Consider the following 21,882-nt stretch of genomic DNA (forward strand, 5'->3'; position numbering starts at 1 on the left):
CCCCGTGAAGTGCTGAATGTGGATTTACCTGTCATATGTGAGAATAATGTAAGGACCCAAAAATGATTCTTTTCTGGCAGTTGCCCAGAAAGGCGAGTGTCCAGAGACTACATGCCATGGGGACCTGTACAATATTGATTACAGCCCCTTGAACCATCTTCTCTTATGGAGACATTTGGGAGGGACCACTCTCCAGGTCACATCACTGAGGTAATCGTTAGGGTCCTTATTGTTCTGACACTAGGAACATGTCTGCATATAGTTCCTTCCTTGTGATTTGATCTCACAGTCTCCTTCTGGCCCTGAGACATTTTTCCCATCTGTTCATACAGATGGCATATTTGAGTGAATTTAAAAGAATGGTTTTCCAAACTTTTTCTGTTATCTCTCACCCAAAATTACACAGCTTTAGCCTTGCAGAAGCAGGGGGTATTGTGGGATGCACACAAAACCAAACCAAACCACACCAAAGCACAAAACCAACCAACCAAACCCAACAAAACAACAAAAAACAAAAACAAAGAGGAAGGGAAAAAAACACCTCAACAACACACAGCACAATATGCTATTCACTGGAGGGCTAAAGCAAATGCCTGCATTATATCCTGAAGATCAGAGATAAGCATGGCTTCATACTGCTTTTCTGCAGATGTTCAAACACATCCCTGGAGTCTGGAAAACTTATCTGGAAGCACAAAAATCCCAGAATCTCTCGTAACTTATCATAATTTCTCTCCTTCCAAACAAGACTGAATATTGTTCCATGAAAAGGACTCAACTGCTTTGCTAATTGAGAGCCAAAAGAAATTAAAATTTTCAGAGGAATGAAGAAATGAAATTCAAATTTTCAGAGGAATGAAGAAATAGAAAACAGCCAGGAGATATACTTGCTAGGAAAAATACTTGCTAGGAAAAAAAAAGTAAATGCTCCTTTCATTTAAGAAATGGTATTCAAGAATGTCTTACAGCAATATCACAAAAGTATAACAGAAAATATCTGTACAATCACAAGAAAAAGTAGAAAATGACTATTTGTAACTCAAAGAAACAGAGGAAATAAAAAAGTTATTATTAGTTCTACAGAGTGTCATAACTTTTCCGTATTTAAGCCTATGTTTGCATACACACATTTAACAATCAACTCCTTAGCTGAATCTTGATCAGAGCATTCCGAGATTTTATATATTTCCTTACTATAGGGAAGTTTCTATTGTCAGGATCACCAACTATCAGCTACAATGATATGATAAAAGACAACAGAGAAGGGAAACAGAATAGATTGCTGTAATTCTCAATTATGTAAATGTTTAAGTTTCAATTCAAGATTAAATGTTTGATGACCTCTATTTGGTTTTGGAATATGCAATACCCTTCGAGCAACTTAAACTATTACATGGCTTTAAAGCTGATGAGAGTTTTTCTTGGAGTAAATGCCACAGTCTGTCTGTTAGGCAATAAAACTCAGAATTTTTTTCACTTCATTGCAATGTAATAATCTTGGATAATAGGGCTTTTAATGGAAAAGATTCCTGTGACTTAAAGCTTTTTCCTTATTAAGTTTAATTGAATTATTTATTCACGTACTAATGATCTAACAGCCACTTCATATAAAATAAAAGCTAAAGACTCTCTTGAATACTTCTTCCATACTTAAGATCTAATAAAGAAACTGAAACAGAAAGATATTTTTGTTTTCTTTCAGATAGGGGAGGTATTTAAAATCCAACTCGCCTCCCTCCTGCTGTGGATGGAGGTGTTCTGAAATGATACCATTCCAAATCCTACAGCAAAATGCATCTTTAATCTATGAGTCCTTAACTGAAAAATACATTTATGACCGACAGTTATCTCCTCTTTATTCCAAAAATTGCATCTTTTTTAAAAATTGGCTCATTTTGTGAATGGGCTGCTGTGTAGGAGAAGTAGAACAATGTGATTCAAAGGAGAACAGAACAGATTTGCATCTATAAAACATCTATCCCAAGGTGCATATGAAGGCTGGCATTTTATAATTCTTCATAATAATGCCTGGTAGTTATGTAGTATTTTATGGGTTCGAAACACTTTACAAACTAATTAATTAATCTTCACAACACCCCAGTGAGAAAGTAGGTTTTAGTATTCCAACCTAACCAATGGAATAACAGAGGCAGAGGAGCTGTATGATTTGTTTCATGTCACAAAGAGTCCAGGCCTTCAGCCTATATATCATCAGAAATAACAGCAGTAATATTTCTGAGGTGAATTGCTTGGGACCTTCAATGGAACTGTTTGCAGAAAACAGAATCTGGCTCACACCTTGGGCCAGAGCTAATACCTCGTTTGCTTAAAACAATACTGAATTCGCTTGAGCAACGCACTGGGATTTAAGTTCCTTTCCTTATGCTGGATCTACAGTCACTGCGCATGACAAGAGCTGGTATATGACTTGTCCTGTCCTAGGACTTCCACATGTTGAGACTGGGGTGGTGATGCTTCATTGTTAATGCAGATAATACTTTGAATTTAAAGTTTTACATAATTGTGCAGCACTTTTCATAGGCAATTCAAAGTTTTTCTAGTCTTCGTGACAGTTACATTACTTCAATTTGAGACAACGCTTTACTACATTTGCATTTATTTCTGCCTGTTTTCAAAAAGTTCCTGCTTTGAACACCTGCAGACAGGACTTAAGGGTTCTTATAAATGTGTATGTATACTCTAACAGCCTTGACAATTCGGATACAGAAATCCAATTCACTGCATTTCTCATGCAAAACTAAACAACTGCGTGTCAGACCGTGAATTAGCTTCAGCAAGTGTTGCCAACTGAAAGTTCAATAATTGCACTTACAAGTACAAGCTCAAAAAAATTACCCAGTTAAAATAATGGAAACACTTCTTCACAGTACTGAGATTCTCATGTTCAAACAAGTTACTCTTAAGTCTTTGCAACGTTTGTATACACCCTTATTGTCATATCAAGAAAAATAAGTGTTACATTTTTACATGAGATAAAAAGACCCACAAGTGATATCCAAAATTATGAAAACCTATATGTTTAACTGGGGCAACAGAAAGCTACCGTACTATATAATGCCTTATTTTAAGACAAACTTCTGAAACTTTACATTCAAGAAAATATTTTCCATCTGAAGTTCTGTGTCACTGCATGACACATTGTCTTTCTACTAGGACCGAGATGGTAAAAGAGCCTAATATCTAAGATGGTTAACGTATTTTACAAATTGGCACTTAACATGTAAATTTTCGATCCTCAAATTCATATGGTGCTTCTAGTGGTGATTTGATATCCCTGGCATAACATTTCCAACACCCTCAAGATATGCATGATGTTTATATATATATTTTTAACTAATGGCAACACTACTTTGAGATGTTATTGCAAGAGGAAGTTGGTGCTCAGGCTGATATATCAGAGTGATAGAACAAGCATGTCCCTGTAAGGCTTCTTATGTTGCTACAGGGTACCGCATTATATTTCTTTCCTTTTCTCCCCTGAAGATAGACAAGACCCCAGATTGAGTGGAGGGCTGTACAGCAAAGACACATCAATGTCATGGAACCAGAAGCACCTGCCCCCTGAACAGTTACCATGATTAGGAACAGTGTCCAAAATAACATCTTCCCCTCAAGAAAAGAAGGCCAGGTCCTTTTTATCCTTTGTGAAATCCCCAGATTGACAAAGATGAAAATGCTCCATTTTTGAGAAAATTTTTGCCTAACATGAAAGGGCATTAGAAACTCATTAAACAACTTCAGTCTACCATCTGGAAATATACTTTTGTAGCAAACAGGTAGGATAGTTCTCTGTCACTCTATTGCAGAGGAAGTTTGCAAGTTACAAGGATATTTGAAATCTAATGTGCAGTTGAAATAAGTAATTTTAATTCCAGCTGCACAAATGATTTTATAGTCCTGAAAAGGAGAAATGGAAATTTACTTCCAAATTATGCTTAGAATTTTAATTAAAAAGATAAGCACTATGAGTGTAAAAAAAATAGAAGTAGCAAAAAGTAGCAACATAAAGATCAAATGTTTTACTGAAGGATGTCTAGAGTGAACAATTGACCTCTCAAACAGTATGTTCTGAGAACTAAAGGCATTTAGAAAGGCACCTGCTTTTTAAACTTTCCATCAGATTTTGTAGATAATAAGCTGTATATGAAAAGTTAAACTGCTGAACAAGTCTATTAATACAAATATGCCCAAGGCTATTTTAATAGACCAAAGCGTGGGAGAATCTATTTTACTTGCAACACTGCAAATTTCCAAGCAGCTGAAGCTAAGCGAGCAGACAGCAGAAGGCACAGCTGAGACAACACAAAATCCAAGCATCCAGGGCTATTTTGAATTCATATGACTCGATGATAGCAAGAAACAGAGAGGACAAAGCAAGACCATCGTATACATAATTCTCTCATTTAGGGGAGATTACTAGTTTATATCATTCAAATAGTCAGGAATTATTCTGGTTGGGTTGGGAACTTATAGTTGGCAATGTATTAAATAAATCTTGGCAAGTAAAACTGTTGAGCTTTCAAATGGGTCTTTAATTTCTGAGAAAACTGCTCTGTTCTACTCCCCTTTGTTTTTCCTTTGACTAAAAAGGCTGGAAATGTCATCACCTCACAAGATTTGGCCCCTATCAGAAGATCTGTTTACATTCTATTTTTCAGAAAAAAAAACACCCACAAGCTTCAGCTACAAAAAGCATAAAACCAACCTGCTAAAGAGATACAAAAGTGTACAATACTCTTTACTGTGCAATTATCAGTCCCCAGTGACTGACACACTTTCACAGAGTTCACTTGTGAGGATTATAGGAGAAGTATGTATAAGAGTAAATATCTCTAAAAACATAATAGTGCAACACAGGGAATACCTTTGTCTTCAGCCACTTATTCAGCTATATCTGATCCTAGTGTTCTGCACTTGATTTCCTCCTTATTGTGACACAGAACACCCAAATGCTCTCTGCCAGCAAAGAGGCAAGTGCCAGAAAAACACCTTAAGAAAGTTACATAAAAAGTAGCAATTCCAAATTGGCAAACAGAAGGCTCATGCTTGTTATTCTTTCCAAATCTTGCATTCCAACCCTGGAAAAGAGCCTCAATAAACTTCCACAGGCTGCAAAAATCAGATGAGTGATTCTTCCTCAGAATTACACAGAATAAACCATAAGAAAGCTGAATTTTCTGTCTGCATTTTTTGACAGAATTGATGACAAAAGTCAGGGGAATTTAAATATATATATATATATATATAAATTTAAGAAACAACAAATCTTATCTACCACAGCAGTTATTTCTGATACATGTATTATATGAACCAGATATATCAACATACAGAGATCTAGTTAAAGCCATCTCTTTTCCTGAGTTCTGGCTGCATATCTTTTCAAGCTTTGCTGAACCTACTGTAAACCGATTGTTCTTACATCTTACTGTAAACCGATGAATTTTAGTCCTCTACGTTTACCGTTCTGTTTACACTGGTAAATCACTAATATCCTGTTGCAAGTCATCTTAACTACCAATGCATAGTAATTTTCCCTGTAATAACTCTTCATTTAAGACTGTATGTTGCAATTTTCTACCATTTTAGTGATTTAAGTATATCATCTATTGAATGGTCTGGTCTTGGCAGCAAAGACGAATTTTCTTGCCAGATGGAATATGAAAATAATGTGAAATATTTTTTAAATTGAAAAAAAAAAAAATAAAGAAAGTTCAGTCATATTTGTAAATACATACTGCAACTGAAATACAAAAAAAGCATTTTCCCAAAACATAAGTAGCTGGCAGCTATCCCTCAGAAATAAAAATCCTTCTAAACCTAAAAGTAACCATGGTGCCATATTCTCTGCAAAAAAAATGGTTAAAATTTAGTTATGCCCTTAACTAATATGCCTTGTAGTAATGAATGGGGTCAGCTATGAGGACACCGTAACTACCACACAGATGTCTACATTCATTATTAGCCATTTCTCTCGCCCCTTTCAGCGACAGCATAAGCCAGGTGCTTACAAAACTGCCTCCTAGTCCTTCCTGAAATTTACCTTCACAATGTTAAATCTAACCAGATCTGACGTGCATACCATGTGTGGGTTCTGTAGGAAAAACAAAAGGAGCAATGTTAAAGGAATGACTGCTTGCTATATCCAAACCAGAAATTAAACTATAGAGGCATAAAAAAATGGGATGGTTACATTTACACATTACTATTTTGGTAATAAGATCACTTGCAGCTCAATAAATTTGGTAACAGCAACCAAGGTAAATGAAACCAAATTCACAGAAACGTGTATATGTGTACATTTATACACACGTTAATATATAGGTGTATAGGGAGACAAAGGTCAAAATTAGGACTTATATTTAAAGGAATCTCAGTTTAGTAGAATGCATCTCAAAGAATATGCCACTGCAAGTATGAGCTAAAGTAAATTAATGCTGCAATAAAAGTAGTGATTTTCAGAACAGTAATAGTGCATAGTTTGGTTTGTTTTCTTGCTTGTTTTTAAAGATATGTGGAAATCATTAAGCAGGCATTAAATATATCACTACCATGGACACTTTAAATCACATTAACTTTGAATTAATTTCAGATGAAATAACTAAAGCTACAAAACTGAAACCTTAACATTAGAATCATATCATTGCTGGACCATGCGGCAACCAAAGATAAAAGCAGAATATGACCAATCACATATTTCTGTTGTGTTACCAGCATGTGTATTTACCCCATCCATCCCATTATCTGAAAGACATTTTAGGCAGAAAGCCTTTCTAAGACCTACTCAGCTAAGTCTAAAGAACAGGAGGAAGGATCTTCTACATTTCATCTCAAAAATTTGTCCAGGGATCATCAATAATAAGGACATATAACAGGAGGTTGGATCCCACTATAGCAGACCTATATTGATATTCACATTTGTTTCTTGCCCTTGGCAATCCCTTCTGCAGTGCTGCTTGGAAACAGGCTACAGCCTGAGAAGGGCAGGCAGGTGTAAACATTACAAACTGGAAAAGAAAAAGATAAAGCTAGAAGTAAGCATACTTCTTTTCAAAATCATCATAATACAGCCTTTACAACACATTCTTACTCACACAGTGTAAGATTTTGATATATACATTACAACCAAATGTGTACACAGATGCAGTCAAGATTCCTCTAATACAAACTTATCTAAAATTCCTCATCTGAACCCATTACCTATTGTGCCCAGAAATGTTTTCTTTTTCTTTTTAACCTGAATATGCCACAAAAAGTAGAGAAAAATTTCTAGCCATAATTTTATTTTTTTCACTTGAAAAAGAAATACGGTTATGTTTCCTCCAAAACTCAGGACAGCGTGTGGACTTATACCCTTTAGGGGGAGAGCTATATGATGACCTATCTACTATATCCACTAAATGCAGCAAATAACTTCAAGGACCATCCCCATGGGTTTTAGTCTAGCATAAGGTACAATGACAAAAATATTTTTATTATTAAACTGGTGTTGCTAGGTCCCCATTTCCATGCAAGCACGAATAATTGTGGGTTTTTTTCTAATAATAGCCATTAACTTTAAACTGACAGTCCTTCCAGGACTAAAGGCTATTTAGTCAGTCTTGTACTGGAAAACAAAATGGACTTTAATAATATCCTGTGGTCAAAAGCTAGAGCTTTTCTTGCCATGTGTTCATCTGCTAGGTTTCTGGTCATGCTGCATAGTCTCAATAGCAGAACATGTTGCTTCTCCAAGAAACAAGAGGTGTCCTTCCTCTCTTTGCTGTTCAAGTACAGAGTTGCAGTAGGACATGTGACAATTGCAGCCCCTAAGCTTGTGTGACAGGTGGGGGAGTGCAGGGTGACAGTCATCGGGCGCTGCCCTCAGTGTACAGTTCACTCCAGCGCAACCGGGGAAGGAAGGCAGAATGAACGGGTTTACAGTTTCTAAAGAAAATCTTTATTTTACCTTCTTCTTCTATAGAACAATATTTTGTGAGCTCTACTTACTGCTTAGCAACATTTTCAAAAACAGACACCATGCAGTTGAGCACTCAGAATGAAAACGACTCCTCACAAGTAGCAATAAAAAGTCCTAACTATTGAAAACATTAAACCTGATATTTATTTCATAATTTATTCTGAGAAATGCTAAGTGAATGCACATTTTTCACGTCCCTTTTCCGAAGGTGAATCACTACCTGGTACATGCTGTGTTGGTACAAGTCCAGGGACCATCCAGACAAGAGTCATTTGAAGCCCAACTCCAGCATAGTGGTGAGAGCACTGACCCAGTCTCAGTCTCAAGGGGAATGGTTGGTACCCAAGAGCTGGGAACCACCTGTCCTGACAAAGGCTCTTCCTGGCATAAGTAATTGGCTAAACTTTTATGACACTGGAAATGTTCAGGTTGAGTGTGAAAATTGAAGTTAAATGCCAAGTGTTAAGCCTCAAGTCTTAGGACACCTTAGGACTTAGTTTTAGGTGTTTGAGTTACAGTTTGAGTACCCATGTTCTAAACAAAAGCCTCTAAAGGGAAATTAATACATATCAAAATTAGTTATATTTGCTCAGCTGTCTCATTAATCTAAGTAGTTCATGGTAAAGATTTCCAGAAACATTTGCATGTTAAAGTGCAATAACTAAAGGCATTCAGATCAGTGACTTATATGATCTTGATAAGATGTTAACTTCATGGCCCATGTTTGTTCGAGTGACAAAACTAAATACATAAGACACTGCTGTTTTCCTTTACAGCTGGGTAGAAGATAGTCAGGCTAAAAATACACGCTTCTTGACATGACAGTTATAGACAGACAACAGAATAATCTCACTGAAAATGAAAGAAATACACAAATAAAAGTTTTAAGAATTAGGTTCCCCAAAATTATTATTGTATATTATTCTTAATAGGAAAACATGAGACATTCTAGATATTCTAGATTTATGTTCTGCAGCTTTTTTTTATTAACCCAGTCAATCCTTTCTTTCCATTTTGTTACATACTCACACCATATTAAGTCAGTCATCTTTGGCAGGAATATATTTAAATCATTTCATCAGTAATTTTTTTTTCTATAAACACTGCTAAACAGACATTTCCCCCCCTTTTTCAGAACTTCAGAAGTGAAGTTTTGTTGATTTCTCCAGTCACCACTCTCCATACAGTGATACACAATAACATCAGGCTGAAAAACATTTCAAGTCATATCTCCATGAAAATCAGAAAACTGATTCATCTGGGTAGCATATGAACTAATCTAATGGGCAGTAAAAATATTTATTAAATATATTATTTAGTTAAATTATCAATTCAGCTGTCACATACATTTCCCCTGTTCTCCTCTAATCCTCGTTTTGCATTTCTTCAGCTCTTTTAGCGAAGCAGTTCCAAAACTGTCTTTTAATCCAGAATGAGTATTTAAAATAATATTTATGGTCTTATCTGTTCTTAATATAAATGTTTGAACTGTACTAAAAATAGTAGTTTATCTCCAAAATTTATATTAAAAAAAAATAAATCTTTATCCATTCTTAGAATACTTTAGTCAAAATCGGTTTTGGAGTATCATCAGTTACACAGAATACAGCAATAATAAGAACAGCATCAAAAAAAGGCAAAGAATGAGTTTTAATTTGAAGCCGTGACTAAAAGACTGAAAATAAAAGACCAAAGAGTTCGAAATGGTTCATACTGACCTGAGTCCATACAGGACTGTCCCATCTGGATGCAAACGGATCATTCTGTTCTTCACAGTGACCCCATGTACAAATGACTTCTTGTCATTCAGAAAATAGGTATCAGGAACCCACAGCTGATCAGCTACTCTGTTGTCCAGAGTAAGATTTAGAGGTATTACATTATACGACAGCCTCTTATCCCTCCACGCTTGTTGAAAGTACATTGTCAAGGTATAGTCCTGTGAATATAAAACCAAAAAAGTTTGCATTGAAACAGACAGCATACATACACAAATAAATATTCATGTAAACACATATCTAGCCATTGCAGCTTTTCTTAATGCAAAATATTTCTATTCAGAATTTCTATAAGTAGATTTATTTATTATTACAGTACCAAATATCTTGTGTATACTTTATAAATGAAATGTGTATACAGAAAAGATGAGGTATTTACATTTTATGAACGACTTGCGAGTTCTTATTTCAGTATTTTAAAATAAAATTGAAAAAAAAATGTAGACATTTAACAGCCTGCAGTTTCCGTAGTACTTTAAAATCCTGGGAGATCTAAAAAACAGGAACATTCACGGATCTGAATTTTGTGTTATGGTCCCCCCTGTGTTCAATAGAGCTCTGGATCAGACCTTCTATCTCTGAAGTTGCAGTTACCACCCAAATACTTCTCTAAATTAAAATCTTTTCCAAGTCTGTTAACTTTCCCCTGGGCACTGAAATCCATGGGAAGTCTCTGATGTTTCTATGCTACAGAGTCTTAGTCTTCTACTTAATTTTACAGATGAAGTATCTTTGGTTACTGCAATGGAACAATTCAGAGAGCACAATCAAGCATCTTGGCAAATATTTGCACCATTAAGAGACTTACGTTGTCTTGATGCAGGCCACTAATGTAAAGTACTTTGGAGATGTTTTGATCTTTTAGAGTATAATAATTACAAATATTATATTTTTGTGAGACCTATTACACAAAGGCAGAATATTTGTTATTTATTAACCTATACTAAACAACCTCCAGAGCTAATACACAAAGAAGCTGTATGTCTGAACACAGATCACTGGGTTAAGGACTGTAAAACAATCCTGAAGGAATACCAAAAGGAGGATTATTCTAAACCAAGTATCTTGCTCTGCTGCTTCCACAGAAGTCATAATCAGGCCTCAGACTATTTTGATTTAGAATTCATATTTAACATGGACTTAAGTAGTGAGAACTGTTAGCTTACGAAAGATTGCTTTCACCAAAAAGTCAACAAAAGCTGCTCTGATTCAAAACCAGGATTCAACCATCTCAGTGCATGAAAGTCTGTATCTATACATCAGTTTAAGGCACTTGAAAACACGAAATCCCACATAACTCAGAACAATTAACTAACTACGGTGACTACATCTCACAAACTAATTTCTAGCATTGCATAGCAGAGGAAAGCATGTAAGATACGAACATTTTATGTGAAAGGAATTCAAGCCAGTTTCAATGGCAAATTGAAAAGAAAATCAAAATCAGATATAACTTTTATTACTAGTGTCTGAGTACCCAGAAAACTACTTTTCCTTTCTTTATTAATGAAACTTTAAATGCATAAAATAGATCTTTGTAATTATTCACTTTAAAATGTACACAGTCTGCCCATAAACATGCATTAGGAAGGGGTCTGTGACAACTGTGGCTATTCCAGCAGTTCTCTAAGTAATGACACAGCACCTAGAAAATAATTGACCCTGCCTGTTCTGCAGAACAGTGTGTGCTCAGATGAATCAGGACAAACCGTTTTTTACAGAGATGTGTATTTCTATGGTGGAAATATTCTTATTTTTTAAGCATCTTTCCCCAGAAGAGCCCACATCCATGAGCTTCAAAACGCCTCTTCAGTTTTCACTGAAGCGGGAAGAACTACATGTTTCTGTTGAGAATAGTTCCAGCATTTGCCAAGACAAAGCCAGACTGGTAACGCTGTCCCCATGTGCGATGGTGAAATGTGAGTGCTGGTCACTTGCTGCGGTTGCTGACTGGAGCACGTACACCCAGCTGGACACTCAGCACTGCTCAGCTCAGGGGTCTCAAACAGTCACAACATGCACAGTTACAAAGAGGGAAACACCAAATCAGTTTCTCCAATTATTTTACTACCAAATATATTTACCCGGTAACTATTCTAATTGGACCAGTTTTAATGACCTGAAGTCTCTTGCCCTTCCCACCCCTCCTGGATCAGGATGACAGTCTGCTTTCAAGAACATTCAACATCTACATCTGAAGAATTTTACTGTAATGCTTCATCCCAGTTCTACAGTGTCTGATTCATAACCATATACTAGAAAATGTTCAGTAATATATTGCCAGTAATAACATGTATTAGTCTTCATTATACTAATATATCACAACATAAAGTAGATGAGCTGTAGCAATTGCTCTCCTATTATCCTTGGAATGTTGCCTTTTATTCCTATTTTAAGGAATAATGGACATGTATTAATTAGCAGCATGCACATATATATATAACATACTTCCCTCTTCACACCTCAGTAAAAGAGGAAAAGAAGAGGAGGAAGAAAACTGAACATGTATGGTTCGGTGCAAAAAAAAAAAAATGAATTACATAAAACTGTAAATTTGGAGCACTGGTATAGCTGAAAGAAAAGCCAAGTCACCAGGCTGGAGTTCAGAATCAAACACACTGTGTTCCAGAAACAAAGTGGCTGTCCCAATGAAAAGGTATTTGTCATCTGTTGGCCCTAGAGTTTTCAGATGTGACCGTCATTTCTGATGGTCAAACTAAGATACCTTAAATCATCTTTTAAAAAAACCTCACAATCTTTTGAATTTATGTGTCTAGGTTTGTTTGTTTGTTTTAAACCATTAATGAATGTGTTTCAACACAAATTTCAAAGTATAAATGATTATTCAGAATTAGTTAAAGCCTGTCACATAAGCTGCAATTCATTCCTTAGAAAGGAGGGAAGCATCTGTTTTCAAAATCTCAAATGAAACAGTAACTCAAATAGAAGATGTGCAGGTACAAATTGTCCCTCAAGTATCCCAAGACTCTATACTTTGAGATTAAGAACGTGCTCATCTATCAGAAATACTACAAGAAAAAAGACTGTTAAACTCACATTGAATATGGGAATCCCCCTCTATTCTAAGTATAAACATCAAACCAAAGAGGCAAATACCTTTTCTCTTTAGGAAGACGGGCACACAGAAGTACAGGAATAGAAGTGGCTAGCAAAAGACAATTTCAATTTAAGTCCTTAGCATCCTATTAAATTCACAGGGTGGGATTGTTAGAAGCTTAGTGTAAGTATGAAGATGAAACAGGAGTGAATTCACTTAAAAAGCCTAGGACGATGCAGTAATTACAATGAGTCGAAAGACATATGAAACCAAACTTTGTGATAACTCTGTCTGTGTATACCATTACACAGACATAAACTACAAAGGTAGAGACTACTTATAGGATAGACATACAGAGTCATATTGTACAAACATAAATAAACAGGTTTATCAGTTATCCTGGGCACGTGAAGCTTGAAATGCTCTACAATATTGTATTTGTATAGATAAAGTAACAAGAATGACATAGAATACAAATAGGCAAATACTGTATTTTCTGTAAATACATGAAAATTATCTTTTTTATAGCTTTTGTTATTGTTCCATTGTTCATATAGATATAAATTTAATAAACTTTATTTTGTCCAGACACAGTTTAGTCAAGAGAAAATGGATAGTTATTCCTATTCTATCCTAATAAAAGAAAATATCTCCCCTCTTTTCTGCACCAGTTAAAGTTCAGCTTCCCAATTTTCTTATTCATTTCATACAATGAACAGAAGAGCAGAAAATATGAGACAAAGTTAATCTTAACCCAAATTTTATCATATGAATTAAAAAGTAGCAAAGAGTTTTATTAGTATCAGCATATTTATGAGTAGCTTTTATCCTGAACGTTATCTTTGTGTGGTAGTTTCCTGCAAACACCTTTAGCTGCTGGAAACGTTTATATGCCGGGAGATTTAAACTTAAATTTAGCTAAATAGAATTGTTACAGCCAGACAAATTGTCAGTTAATGACTATCAGCTTCAAAGATCCAAGGGAAGATACTGTGCAGGAAAGCATTAAATCTGAAAACTGGCACTCTTATTTATATTTTCTCATTCATACTCTCATATAAAAGTTTTCTTAAACCAAAAGAGAAATGTCAGTTTTGGCCTATTATTAGCTTAGACAGACTATAACACAGGCCTTAGCTAAACCCACCCAGGGTCAATAGCTGTGAAACGTACATTACTGGTCCTTTTTTATACTGGAAAAAGGATCAAGGCAAAAAAAGGACATAAATCTGGATGTTCACAGCAACAGTGGGAGTCTAATGCAAAAGATTGTGCCAGATAGAAATTTTTTCAAAGCATGAGGATAAGGTCCAACATGAGGAAAATAACACCTCAAATATAGCTCGCTCTTCTACGTTAAACAAATCAGGACTGATTCACAGTGCAGCTTAAAATGTATACCAATGCTTGTATTAACAGGGCTATAACACAGCTACTGAAACAATTTTGAAGTAATAAAATCAGGAAATTTCAGAGGAGAAAAAATAATAACAAACATTTTGCATATTATCAATACAACATATAGCAGCATGGAGCTAAAGAAGCTATTTTTCTTTACTTAACAGTAATAAATGGAGAAGAGATTTGTGGTTTGGCTTATGTCCACTTCTCATCGCTTTCCTGGTTATTCCTAAGTTGTAAAAGTACTTGACTACATTTCCCAGTACAGCATTTATAAAGCTAAATAATTTCCTTCCAAAAATGCTTGAAGCTGAAGATTTTGCCTGAATGTTTTATTTGTTTACCATGTACATTTAAAAAGCTGTCTTGTTGAGGACATATTTAGAAGTGCCACTAAGTAAAGTGTTAAAAGTATGTATCTGCACTGCAAAATGTATTTCAATATATTAAAAGCTATTATATACTTAAGAAGACAAGAGCAAATGTAAGTTTTTCTCCCTCCTCAGACTCAAGTGAAGTTATCACTCACATGTGCAGTTTCTACAGTGGGAAGAACACAACAGGTTTCACTGCTCGAATGGTATATAAACCAATCTAAAACAAAGCACTTCAAGCTAAAGGAGCTTCAGTGGATTTATTTCAAGAGCAATGTCTTTCCCTGAGCGCTGATTAACAATCCTTTCAATCCTCATTTCATTTAAAAACAACCACTACAAAATGTTCAATTCATAATTACCTCTCCCACTCACATCAACAAAATTCACACAAAAAGTCATTTCTGTTTACACTGGAGAATCTATAAAGTGACTTACATAAAAGTAGAAAGAACTATTGAAAGAATGGGTGATACCAAAGAAATGTCAAAATAAATTATGTCTTATGACCTTTCAAAAAAATATTTTTCACATTATGTAAATCTTTACTTCAAAAAAAATAACAATGATATCAGGAACCTTACAGAGTTCAAGTTGAACTCACTCCATTTATCGAATCCCACTTCCCAGGCTGGAAACATTTCTTGTTAATTGTATCTCCAAAAACTTATCAGGTAGTTTTTCATGATGGGAGTTGTATGATCTAAAGTCTACGATCTTTCCGAAATGGAAAGATTCCAACAAGTAAGCTTACTGTATATTCTACAGTAACTATCCCAGAATTATTCACCAGCAATTCTCATTTCTCAGCTGAACAAACAAGCAAAGACGGGCTCCTACAACACTCCTCAGAAAAACACAGCATTATTGAATCAGGCAAGAGACTTGTATACGAAAGCCAAACAACTGTCAGTAGAGCTTGACTCCTAGGCATCAATCTTCTTGCTACTGATTGTAGTAAGAGACTGCTTTACCATTTCAGCAACAAGATCAGGAATTTGTGTCTCCTTAGTAATACTGACAGTAGCCAATATTTATACTGTTTCTACATGGTGATTTATATATTGCACTGCAACACAGTGTCATCATATTTCATGCACTCAAATGAAATAAAGCATTTAAAGCTGACATGTTTCCTATAACGTCAATTAGTTTAGCAAGACACCATGACACTTGATTTTAATTTCTGACAAGTGACCAAGACTGAACCATGATACTGCATTTTTACTGAGCCAGCAATCTGCACGTCATTCTGATCAAAAAGCATCTGCTGTATGTCTTTTAGCTCTGATTTGCCATCTCTCGATAGTAAGAGGAAGATTGATTAAAATGAACTTGGACTGAAAACTGTAATCTAACTGCTGCTTGCTTAAGAGAGTCACATATCTTGATATCGTTGGATTTTCCTCTTTTGAAAGGACCTAGTCCTCTTTATACAGCATTTCAAGATTCTCAGATGAACAACGCTAATATAAAGATGAATAAATGCAAACTATACTCACTTCATATAAAAGTTATGGAAACAGTATTTTTCTACCACAGACAAAATTATATGCTATTACTATTTAGTCATGCCTTTGATGTAGAATAAAGTATTTCAAGCCACAAGAAATATTTTTTAAAAGTTTTACATTTGAATTGCAAATTTTCCTTTACTCATACATCACAATCCATTTCCCAGAGAAGGGAGAATAATTCCAAGTTCACAGATCATCTCCTATGCAACTGCACAATCCTAGAGATCTTCAGAAAGGTAAATACCTACAACACAAATCATATTCATGTTGCTTTTACTGTAGACTATTATTAATAGTACTGCAAAAGAGTAAAAAAAGATTATTGAAAAACAAAAAAACAATTTCTTAAATAGGGTGGAAGTAAACTGGTGATTAAGCAGAACTGGAGATCCAGCTGGAAAGTTTGATGACAGCAGATGCTATTACTTTGCAAAAGAGACTCAAAAGCAAAAAAAAACAGAAACCTATGTGTCTTACCGATATTTTTAATGGGGAAACAAATAATCCAAGATAAGAATATAGTAATTGACAGTGAGATTAAGTCTGCCTGAAACATGAGAACCAAGGTTGTGCTCAGGTGCAGAACTGAACTGGCCTGACATGCGGATGAGTGCTCCTTCACCTGATGCTTTACAGTTTCCTGAGCTGCTAACACATTAAAAAAACCCCCTCAAGAATACATTTAGAAAACAAAAGAATTGACAATTTAATGCTGCTCTGTATCACTGTAATTGACTTCTGAACAACTTACAAAATCAATAATCAAACTAATAGATGCTCATTTAAAGTATATAACACTTACTTTTAAGGTAAGAATTTAGCAAAATTTTTCATGAAGAATACTGAAACGAAAAAATCTTCCCAGAATTTATATATTTATAAGTGCAGCCTTGCTTCTTTCCATCAAGGCAAGGAGACTCCAATGACAAAAACGGCATTAATATGCCTGTTGGCACTCTAGCTTGTTCCATCTGCCTTTTTGCATCTAAAAGGATATACAAAAGTCCCTAAATAACCAGCTGCCACCTTTGGTCCAACAGAAACAGAGGCTTTATGAGTAAAGGACAGCTTGAGATGCACTCAGCGTTTTACTGCTAGAACAGGTTGTTTATTTGCATCCTTTCAAGTCTGATGAAAGATGAGACTGCCAGAGAACCTGGCTGCCCGTTACAACACTTGTTAAACAACGAGCGACAGAGCTGCTCTTTCACTGCCTCCTGACAGTTTAAGGATTCCTGTATCACCTCACTCAACCTTACACACCAGAGTTCCATTTTCTCTGAACTACCAACAAATCATCAGCAATTCAAAATACTTCAGCCTGAGAATTGAAGTCTGAAGTGCTATAAAGCATTCTCAGTACTAGGTCTAAACTTCCAAATGTTACTATGTCAGTAATTCTCTAGAGTCCAAACTAAACCACAAGCAAATTGTCAGTTTATCACACTAAGCAGTCACTTCTGCTGCTTCAGTCTTGCAAATAAATGATATCATCATGTTTACATTTTAGGATGATACAGTGAACATCTGACCTGTTTTGAGTGATGACATAATAGGAATACTCTAAATGCTTATAAACTGTTGAATACAACAATACTAACACTCCCATGACTCCATTATCAGTGATTACACAATCCTCCTTTCAGAAATAAGAAAACAAGCCACAAAGCTATCTCAATGAAAAAGTACAAATTTAATTTTAATATTAAAAAGAGAAATAACTGACAAAAAATTTATGATCTTAGCTTCAGACAGAATTGGTACACTTAGTGCTGTTGAGAAATGCAGTATTTAACAAAAATACATCCCTTCTCTGATTCCATTTAATTGGGCTGCCTGAGGATGCAGTTCTTGAAAAAGCAAAGTACTATATCAATATTTTATTGGATCATTTTTATAGGCAAAGGAATTTGCTTTGCTATATTTAGTTTGTTTTACTAAACAGATTATTTTGCTAGTATTTCCTTCCAGGTCAAAAGCTAGCTTTCTCCTCAGTTAAGAGAAGTTTCCATGAGATAACTTCCATAGCAGACACACTAAAGAAACAATAAATATGTATATTCTTCATTTTCCTAAATATGCTCAAGTTAATTTTCTGTTCTGCTGTCCTGTTCTGGTGTTATCGCTACCCTCTGTCAACTCTAACTCATATTCCCATCACAGAATACAAAAACTCTTCAAGTGGCTTTCAGATATACTTTCTGGCCTTCATGATTTTCTCCTTCGAATTCTTTTACTGGTGAGAACGCTATTGAGACCTTATTATGGCCCTTCTGTACTTAAAAGTGGCCTATAAGAAAGATGGGGACAGACCTTTTAGCAGCACCTGTCACAACAGGACAAGGGGTGATGGTTTTGAACTAAAGGAGGGGAGGATTCAGGCTGGATACGAGGAACAAATTTTGTACACTGAGGGTGGTGAGACACTGGCCCAGGTTGCCCGGAGAGGTGGTGGATGCCCCATCCCTGGAGACATCCCAGGCCAGGCTGGACGGGGCTCTGAGCAACCTGAGCTGGTGAAGATGTCCCTGCTCATGGCAGGGGTGGCACTGGAGGATCTTTGAAGGTCCCTTCAACCCAAACTATTCTATAATGCTATGATTCTGCAACTATTAATATTTGCTTTACTTGCAATATAATATCTGTGAGACTGAGATAAATAAACATTTATTAACCTATGTGAAAATGCGCTTTTGTTAGAAAGGGCCAAACACAACATCTCAGTCTTACTGTAAGAGTTCTTAAAAAATAAAGATGGAGTAAGTACGACTGTTAATCAATACTAAGGCAATAGTTTCACTAATCTCAGCATTATGCAATTACTAAACACCACCTCCATTTTAAAGACAAAATAGTAAAGAGAGAACTGATAAACCCAGACTATTCAGTTAGGCAGATTTTAAGAGGAATCAGAATGGAATTACTGATCAGTCTGGGCAACTCTAATTTTTTCAAAATTAAACTTAAATTGTAGTAGTCAACAGTCAAGAAAACTCTGTTATATTAGCATTGGAAAAGTGGACAAAATCTAAAGTTCTCAAACTAAATTATCAAGGATATATTTAATAATTGAAATTTTAAAACAAATTTTAATATCAGCTCACAAAGCAATGTTTAAACAACAATCTCACAGAGAATACTGACATAAGAAAGAGACAGTGAGTGAGAGCAAGAAAGTGAGATTGAGGAAAAGTCTTATCAAAAAACCCCCAAAATTTCCACTCAGATTGAGTTCATCTCAGAATTACAAAAACAACAGCATGTATGACATTTCCTTTAATAATGTACTATATAACTGAAATGAAGTTAGACTAATTATTTCATCAGCTTATTGTGGTCTGCAAGAGCTGCTGATACTTCACAGAAATTTACAGGAGAAAAAAAGCCTAGTATGTGCATGACATAGCCCGACTTGATTTTTGTTCTAAATGAAATTAAAATCCTCCTCCCTCTGTCTCTATATATTTATTTTCTCACATACTACTACTAATCATGCCAGATTTCTGTGTTGGTTGTCTTGGTATTTTGTGGGCTTTCCCTTTTAAATTAAAAAATGAAACTATGTTTAGGTGGAAACCCCAAACGCCTCACTCGCTTTTATGAAATTCACCAACTTAGCAAACACAAACAGTTCTAGGCAACTGTGATCCGCCAGTTACTTTTAATGCCATTTTACGCTTGCATAAGAAGCACCAGCAGCAGTTCACTTCTGTTAAACATTGTCACAGATCCTGCAACAGCTCATCTCTCTGGCCTGCTGATTCCAAGACGTTCTCTAAAATGGTTCATTAATCTGTTAGTGACAAACTCATGTCTTGAAAGAAGCAATGTACCCTGGAGAGTACAAATCTCCCACTGATACATTCCTATAAGCATTTATATATCATGGTCTAATACACCAGAGGCTACATACTGCACTTCAGACTAATGTGTTTCTTTCCTGTTTACATATAAATCCTGTGGGAATAAAACAAACACCTTAATTTAGCCACTTTCCTCAGCCAACAATCTCTTGAATCCTGTAACCTTACGTGCAGATTTCATGGGGTTTGAACAGTGAGGAGGGTGAGGATGAAAAAAGAAGTAGCGTCAAGTCACGCTAGTCTTTTCCTGTATTTTAAATACTTTCCTCCCTATAACCCATAATGTGACAGGCTGCTTCTCTCAAAAATGGCAGGCACTGCAGAGAGCTGCCAGCACTGCAGTAAAAGGATAATTTTAAATAAGTACATATCATTTATTTCATAGTGATGACAAGCCTGTGGAATGTGATAGAAAGTCCAGTTTGCATGACAGACCAACACTTCAGCAACACAGTTAGTAGAGACACTTCCGAGAGAATAAGTCATGTATTCAGATGAAAAAGAAATGAATGTTTTTATGTTCTAGGAAGAAAAATCTGAAAAAAAAATCAGGTGGAAAAATATTGCATCTTTATCAGTCATTGCACCTGCATTAATTATACTTTGACTTTGCTGAACCACGAACAATTTAAAGTCTATTGGAATATCTCACAGGGAAGAATTTCCATTCTGAGTGCCTCTATTACAAAGGTGAACTTTCCTTGACAGATACAGAAAACTTTGTCACAATAAACAGCTGCAATGCCCAAAACAACAAAATGTACTTAGTTTTCCAGAATCAATCTACATATTTTATCTACAATAAATCAACACGAGATTAATATTGGAAAGATTAGCAGGGATAATGCTCTATTAGCATTTTCATAGGATCAAAGGAAAGCTCAGGCTGGAAGAGACCTCAGGAAGTCTCTATTCCAACTTCCTGCTCAAAGCAAGGCCAGCTGGGAGCTCTGACCAAGTTGTTCAAGGCTTTATCCAACCTGCTCTTGAAGGCCTTGGAAAAGGGACATTTTCCTTTCTATACAGATTAGAACAGTGTTTTAATAAAAGTGAAATGCATTTAGAAAGAAACTCCCTATGCTTCAAAAAGGAAAAAAATCAGGATGGTCACTCTATTCTAGCAATGACTGCAAGTTAATTTCAGTTTCATTTAAAAATCACTGTTGTCTGATTTTTACAGCCATCGCACACTACTGCTTCTGCCTATCCTGTTTCCTGTATTATTATTCCAGTCTTTTTGTGTTATTTGCTCAGTAATCTCCTCCATTCCTTAGTCTCCACTATTTGAGACACGTAGAAATCAATAGGATTCATTTACCATTGAGTTTTTGAATGCCTATATTGTTCAGTATTTCCTGTACTCCTCAACTGTCACCAACACCTTCTCATTAAACTATTCCCTCTTCCTATACAGCAGATATTTTTAACAACTTTGTTGTTGTTGTTCTTTCTCTTTTTCAGTCTTAATCTTCATGGCTTTCCACCTCTACCAGAGAACTTTCTATGCATTTAAATAATTATTTTCCATTTTCTACAATAGTTAGTAGTTACTTTGTACTTTGTCAGACTGAAGTTACCCTGTCATCAAGATCTACTAATGTAATGGCATCGGACTCGTAACTATCAATTCTCAGAAACATACTCCAAGAATAAAAACAGTAATAAAAAAATATGGCATCCTTCATTATTGAATGGATTTATTTATTTGAGTTCATGTATCTCATCTCATCAGCCTTCAAGATTTGTCTCCTTTGTGGTTCACTATTTAGCCCACAGCTGAAATCAGACTTGTACTTCAATGACCAGATGGAAGTAACTGCTTTGACAGCTAGAAACATCAGAAACAAGACAGAAGCTTGCCTTTTTTCAAGGCATGAAAGGTAAATGGTTAATGGAAATGGCAAGAAAAGTAT

General features: G+C 35.5%; 1 protein-coding gene across 6 annotated transcripts in view; it reads right to left on the reverse strand.

The window, feature by feature from the left end:
- Positions 1 to 21,882, reverse strand: part of GABRB2 (gamma-aminobutyric acid type A receptor subunit beta2) — a 148,599-nt gene that overhangs the window by 91,410 nt on the left and 35,307 nt on the right. For all 6 annotated transcript variants that reach the window (XM_065030057.1, XM_065030059.1, XM_065030060.1 and 3 more), the window contains one exon: positions 9,697 to 9,917. In XM_065030057.1, the coding sequence (XP_064886129.1) occupies positions 9,697 to 9,917 (221 nt within the window). The remainder of the gene's footprint in view (positions 1 to 9,696; positions 9,918 to 21,882) is intronic.

The sequence above is a fragment of the Columba livia genome, chromosome 14, assembly GCF_036013475.1.
Source record: "Columba livia isolate bColLiv1 breed racing homer chromosome 14, bColLiv1.pat.W.v2, whole genome shotgun sequence".
NCBI lineage: Eukaryota > Metazoa > Chordata > Aves > Columbiformes > Columbidae > Columba > Columba livia.